Source organism: Anarhichas minor, unplaced genomic scaffold (assembly GCF_050575085.1).
Source record: "Anarhichas minor isolate MPS153535 unplaced genomic scaffold, ASM5057508v1 ptg000020l, whole genome shotgun sequence".
Lineage (NCBI taxonomy): Eukaryota > Metazoa > Chordata > Actinopteri > Perciformes > Anarhichadidae > Anarhichas > Anarhichas minor.
The window spans coordinates 2,229,423-2,236,412 of NW_027466466.1; the positions used below are offsets into that span (position 1 = coordinate 2,229,423).

The 6,990-nt window shown below is 44.5% G+C and overlaps 1 protein-coding gene across 1 annotated transcript in view; it reads right to left on the reverse strand.

The window, feature by feature from the left end:
* plxnb1a (plexin b1a) overlaps window positions 1-5,624 on the reverse strand; it is a 33,395-nt gene extending 27,771 nt beyond the window's left edge. The window contains exons 1-4 of the mRNA XM_076095409.1: window positions 4,724-5,624; window positions 4,357-4,599; window positions 3,013-3,195; window positions 1,082-1,210 (exon numbers count right to left, since the gene is read on the reverse strand). Of these exons, the coding sequence (XP_075951524.1) occupies window positions 1,082-1,210; window positions 3,013-3,195; window positions 4,357-4,599; window positions 4,724-5,587 (1,419 nt within the window). The 5' untranslated portion in view covers window positions 5,588-5,624. The remainder of the gene's footprint in view (window positions 1-1,081; window positions 1,211-3,012; window positions 3,196-4,356; window positions 4,600-4,723) is intronic.
* Between the last annotated feature and the right edge of the window lie 1,366 nt (window positions 5,625-6,990).

Sequence of the window (6,990 nt, forward strand, 5' to 3'; positions counted from 1 at the left end):
AACAAACTGCCACAAGATGTGCACCAAATAAAATATTTCTCTTTTCATGTGCCTAGAAATGTAGCTGCTATGTTTGTGTAATGTATTTATTCTATTCTGTTTATGTACTTATTCATTATTTTGTACCATATTTTATATGTTTTGTCTTTTAATTACATTATGCTCTATTTAATGATCTTTCAATCACATTTTATGTACGGATGATTCTTTTTATTTATTTATGTAAAGCACACTGAATTTTGTGTACAAAACGTGCCATAGAAATAAACTTGCTATAGCTACGAAGTAGTGATTGCTATAGTTGTTTTTTTATATACTATTCAATCTTATCTTTTTCTACTTTGTTTTGATTGTGTTATTTATCTAGCCAGAGAATCTGTGCTTCACTGTCTTTGCTCACACTCGCACACAAAATATAATAACATTTCTAACTCCAAGAAACTAAACTTAAATCAGCTCATGGCACACATCAGTAGCTCTAAGACAACTGCAATGCTTGTGATCATATTTTGTTATAGATTCATGTTAAATATAACTCGATTAGATGAAGGCCTTCAGTGGTCTGGGATTGAGACTAGCCATTCAATGTATAGAATGGCAGTTTCCCATACCCATTCATCAGCATCTATGGCTTCCACACTCAGTAGGGAGTGTGCCAACACAATGGAGGCCACTTTCCCTGATCAATACCATCGTTATTTCTGACCTACACCTCCTGCTGACTGTTGTACCCATTGCAGCGGGGTTAGTGGCCTTTGACCCCCACAACCAGCTGGCCTCTCGGTTTTCTCTTATGTTCATTGCCTCTTATTCTTTTATCCCATTTCTCTGCGAGAGAGACACAGCTTGAGGAAGTATCAAAGCCTGAAAAAACTCTGACAAACGATCATTTGTCTGACGATGAATAACAAGCCATGTTCAGATCTTGTGTATGGAGACATCTGGGCGAGTGGTTTAATGGGCAGACGCACCAAGAAGGGCACGGCTGTTCATACATCTGTTGAGTAGTTCAAAGAAAAGCGAAGGCTATAAACAGAAAATGGCATTTCACCACCTCTAAGTGTTACATTTGTATACTTACAGTAGTTTTGGTCATGACGTAGATGTGTGCTCCAGTCTGGTCCAATAAAAGGTCACCGTTTATGGGCGAGTTGAGCTGGATTGTCGTGTTCGCGTATACCTCCACCTGGCCGTCTTGGCCCAGATATACCTGTATAGGAAAACATCAGACACGTTGGTGTAAGACTCAAATGAACAGCTGACGAAAAAAGGAAAGAAGAAGAATACAAAAGGAATATCTTCTTTGGCTAACAACTCAAACGCAAATCAAATCACACTTGTGCAGGAATCGCAGCAGAAGTGGCCGTGAATGTGATTACGGCAAAGCCAAATCTAATATGAAGCACAGGAAGACACCTCTGGCTTAAGTGATTCCCAGGCCCTCAAACTCTCATGTTACCTCATGTTGATGGGATTAGCAGAGGTTTCCGTGCCTCTTTCCAGAAGGCTCTCACTTGATTGCTGTGAACAGGATGGAGAATCAGTTGTCCCATTAGGGGATGCACTCAACGCATCATGGGAAGTAGCTCTGTTACGGGCAGCGACTTTTATGCAGTTTTGCATGTCACATTTTGTAAAGAATGCGACGCTGTATTGAAGATGCAATACCTGTGCAACAGGTGTGTGACTGGATTAAGCTAGGGAGACAAACGGGAAGATATTGGTTGATCAACTAGCTCAACATTTTGGGAAACAGTGTTGTGCATGAACGCACTAAAAGGTTGCTCTTTTTGTGAACTGAATATATCCGTTTGCAACTAATGAACATGAGCGTCGTTAACTCTCGGGACGCTCGACGCTCGTTATAGAGCTGTGCTCTCAGAAAAAGGATTTTTCTAAAACGTCAAACTATTCTTTTAACTCCTACAGGACATTTGGGTAGATCGACTGCAACTGTATCAAAATCAAGCTGGCAACACAAATCGTGTCCCCAGTTTAACTGTCCATACCAAATACACTGGTAGGTAGGATGTCGAAAACGTTTGCACACACACACACACACACACACACACACACACACACACACACACACACACACACACACACACACACACACACACACACACACACACACACACACACACACACACACACACACACACACACACACACACACACACACACACACGTATCTGGACCCTGTGGAATTTGTCCTGCTGTTATACCATAATCCTGTTACAATAGCTTACTTCAGATGGCTACATGGAGTGCTGCTTTGATCTGCTACCGAAAAGCACAATGTCTCCCTCTCTCTCATTTGCACACACATCAAACACTCACACACTGTAAAAACAGACCGACTACACCTCTGCAGCGTTATGTCTACAATCACCCTACATGTGACTATCAGATCCAGAAAGATGTTGCTGAAAAAGGTGGCGATACAAAGCAGTTTCTGGACAACACTGGAGAAAGCAGTACTTAGAACTTGACAAGCAAGGCATATAACTCCGCCAGTCTTCCCAAAAGAATACATAAATATCACTATCTTAACACATGCTCAAAGACGTTTTTGTTCTTGTCTCCAATGACCTCATTCTGCACTCAGAACAGAACAAAAAGCAAATGTACTAGGCACGGGATCATGGCGGTATGCTAGTCTGTGTATGTTGGAAAACTGAGTGCTGGAATGACTGGAATCTACCAGTAGCTGTAGCCGCGTATATGGGAAACGGCAAAGACTTTGGTTGCGAAAGCTTTACGTAGTCTGAGGTGCGTTTGCTTTGCTAAGAAATAACTCCATGTTGATCCTTAGACGGGTTAGGCAGTGACAGACACATTGGGTGGGCCTGAAAATTAGGAAATTTGTTTTGTGGTCTGAATTTTTCTCTGTTATCCCAATGATGTGTCCCAGGGCGTCTCCCTGCCTCCCTCCCAGTGCATGCTGGGGCATGCTTAAAGCCTGAAGAAAACTGGAACAAAAATTCAAAGCACTACGTGGAAATTAGCTACCTTGTGCAGAGTCCCTTTGGAGTCTCCGAGGAAGGCGATGCTGTGTCCATCTCTGACACTGACGGCCACCGCAGTGAGACGGGCGGCCGAGGTGTGCCAGGCGGCCCTGGTCTCCAGCGGCGCCCGGCTCGCCATGGGACTGGGGGTGTGGTCGGAGCCGCAGGGGTACGCCTTGAGGGTATTCTGCAACACATGAGGGAAAGTTCGATCGCTATCGTTGTCCTTGATCTTACCTATTTATTTAAACTGAACGCACCAAAAATACTTTTGTTTTATTGCTCTTAATATGTCAAACACCTAAGCTTCAGACTAACAAGTTCATGTTCCCATTCTTTCCTGCTGTTGCCCGAGGAGCCTTCCAATGCTCTTGATACTCCGTAAAAGGATTGCGCCACAGATTAAAGCAGACTCATGCAGACACAGGCCACTGGCTGTTTTGGGTTCACAAAACAAACGCTTTTTAAATCCTGCTTTCTGGTAAGTCTCAAAGCTCCGGCTGCACATAATTGGCCCTGAAGGAGGAAGTAGAATGAGACATCTTTAGTTAGTCTAAAGAGAGTTTATCAAAAAAAAAAAGACAGAAAGATGGCTTATCATTGTTTCAAGGGGAACTGTGATCTAATACATCCTCTCCTCATTCAATCATCTCTCTGTGTCATTCAGCGTTTCCTTTTCTTCCTTCTCCCTGTCGCTGTGTGTGATAGTCGTTCTATTCCCATGTTTGTGCCCCCCCACCCCCCCTTCCTTCTCTCAACCTTAATCTCTATTTTCTTATGTCAGTGGGTTTAAAAAAACTCCCTTGTCAGAGCTCATTAAGCAGCAGCACAGCTGATTCAGGGTTAGCTTGGTTTATTGATCCCTAATGGTCCCATTAAATGGTTCTGAGGGCTGGCAGGACCTGGGCGATAGCAGAGGGGGTCACCGGAGCGCTGCAGCTGGGCAAAGCTACTCCTGGGGCATCTGGGAGTTGTGGGCTTTCCAACCAGGGTCTCATTACAATGCCTTCATTCTTCCTGTTGCTAAACTTAATCTGGGCAATCCAGTCATCCCTTGTTACTGGGCTGTGCTTTCTGTTTGGTCTTTTTTTAACCACCGAAACCAATTGAGTCAATATACTTAAAGTACATAGAGACAGCAGGATATAATTCGTCATGATGCCCTACTATACGGCCCGCATCCATGCTCTAACAAGCAGTCAAAGCAGGGAAAAAAAAACAGCATGCAATCCTGCTCTCGTTATTGACAAAATCAGTTTTAAAAGCCCATCTCTCCAAAATATTTGCTCTTCTTCCGTCACGGAAACAGTCAGCTTCCTTCCCTGTCCTTCATCTGCAGTATCCGTACCATAGGCAGGTTGGCGCAGCTGGACTTGACCTCGTACTCTATGTAGGCCACCTCTCCTCTTCCCTCCACCCGGCCATCCTGGGTGTAACAGAGGTCGCGGGTGGAGTCGATGTGTCTGTCGAGCTCATCCAGCGGGTACACGCACAGAGCCGAGGCGTCCAAGGCAGCGTTGTTTGTGGAGCCGCCGCGGGTGGAAAAGACTCCCAGCAGATCCTCGCCTTCCCGGCCGACGCCTTGTCCCACCTGTTGCAACAAAGGCATGGGAAAACAACTCCGTTCAACACAGCCAGGATCAGTAATACCTTGATGTTAAACCATTTCCGAAAGACTTGAAATTCAGACACACCAAGTAGTTAGGATAAAGTACCTGGGCAGCCTGGAGCAGGTTGTAATTCCTGGAGGGAGAGGAAGTGGAACGGCAGACCAGAGGAACTTCCACGTAGGAATAGTAGGAGGTGTCGTCCAGGCACACTCTGGCGGCATAGGTCCGGTACTCCCTCGATGCAGACTTGATGTCGCGGCGGTAAAACAAGAAGTACACGTACGTGCGCCGTGTGAACGCCATCACGAAGTGGTGGTCGTATTCCGACAGGCGCCCGGCCACCGCTAGCTTGGCCGTTTCCTCGTAGGAGAAGACGGGCTCTGATGAGAGGTGGCGGGTGGAGATGGGCGGGTGGCTGGCGGTGTAGCCCCTACCCACGTACATCACTGTCCTCTCACCGCCGCGAAGCCCCACCACCAGCCCCACGGTTGACACCAACGGGTCATTGGCGGCAACGTACTGCGTGTCCACGGGCCTCTCGGTGGAGAAGCGGACCTTCTTGATCGACGCCAGGCTGCGTTTCTGGCAGGTGCCCTGGTGGATGCTGCCGCAGGTGATCAACTCCAGCGCCTTCGGATCCACCAGAAGTAGTTTGTTGTGGTTGCTGGTTCTCCTGGCTTGGGGACAGTTGGACTCGGTCACTGGGGGGAGGCAGTCCTTGCTGTCGCTCACGGGACCGGTCGTCTCCTCCAGCTCCAGCAGGAGTCCGTCCGATCCGTCCAGCTGGAAGAGGTGGTCCCTGGCCCCCACGTACACCGTCCCCACAAAGGGGTCTGGGTGGAGCACCAGGTGCTGGAATTCAGTGTCATTGCGGGAGAAGCGAGGGTAGGAGCGACCGCGGGCTGTGGCGAAGACGAGGAGGATGAGGAGTAAGAGCAGGGTGGGGTTCAGAGCCTTCCCATGTGGCATGGCAAATATTCTGAGGAAAGAAACGGAGCAGTTTAGAGGCCTTCACTAGCAGATGTTTGAGGTTAAACATTACTATATAGTTTAGTACAGTGCAAGTTTAAGAGTTTTAGAGAGAAACATTAAGATGTGCTGAGAAGAACCTCTTAAGAATTTAAGCTACAGTAGCAAGAAAAAAAAAAAAGTTTTCACTGTTGCACAGGCCGACATGTTCCATCAGTATCATAAACACACACACACACACACACACACACACACACAGTAGTTTTTCATGCACTATGTACTCCTGTTTCAGTTGCTGCTGCTTAAAATAGACAGTGCCAAGCTGTTGTAGGAAATGATGTAGTCCTTAGAAGGAACAAATGAGTTTGGGCCTGAGTACCACAGACAGGCTTGGGAAGGTGTAAAGTATTGAGAGACAGTTTGGGTCTTTTCTTTGAATTAGAAAATGTAAAAATAGAAAAGAAAAATTATGTCCAATGAAGTAGCAATCTTACTGGATACACCATGCTTCTGTAAGTGATGTCAATCTAAATTACAAGGTAATTGATTTTCCTGTTTTAACTGATCTTTCTATACATTTGTATCTTTCACCAACAGACAACGCAGTGCTTAGAGATAGACCTACTACTGCTGTGACTAACTATTACAGTACCGTAACAGTACGTATGACTATTTACATTATTTAAATGTGTTTTTACATATATTCTTTAGTAAATATTTAATTTAATAGAATTTATACAAATAGTTAATTAATATTGACATAATGTGCTGCGGGTCAATTATAATCTTTTCATCACTTCTTGTTAACTGGTCGAGGATCCCAAAAAGATAGAATTTCTTATGTAGACTTTTGGGACGTGTTCCCAGGAGTACATTGTGTTTTTCTGGATTTCTGTTCTAGTTTGTGTAAAATATCTGACCAGTTTTTTTTACATATAAAGAATACATGCGTACGATTGGAATAATTTTCCCACATTCCCTCGATGGTCGATGGTGTTCTTATGTATCTTATATTCATCTCCCAAGCACATTCCTGCCAATAGAGTGATCTAATGTAGAGGGAAATATCTTTGAAGCTCTGCTTGTTCTCAGTCCCGACTCCCATTTATATTTGAGTCGTTTTGTCTATTTATGTTTAGTCTCCCGGTTACTTACAAAGGGGTGGAGATCCCAGAGAGCTTTAAAACATCTCAAATAGTCTCTCACATGCAAATATCCATACAAGTTATTACTACAGACACCATATCTATTTGCTAGATTTTTCAAAAGAAACCTTCCTTCTTCATTATACATTCTGTAAAACTTCCCATGTCTTGAAAGTCATCAATCATCAATGTTGTTTGGAGTAAAATATATATCTATACTGTATGTATATAGAGTAGTAATGTATTCTAAACTTTTTT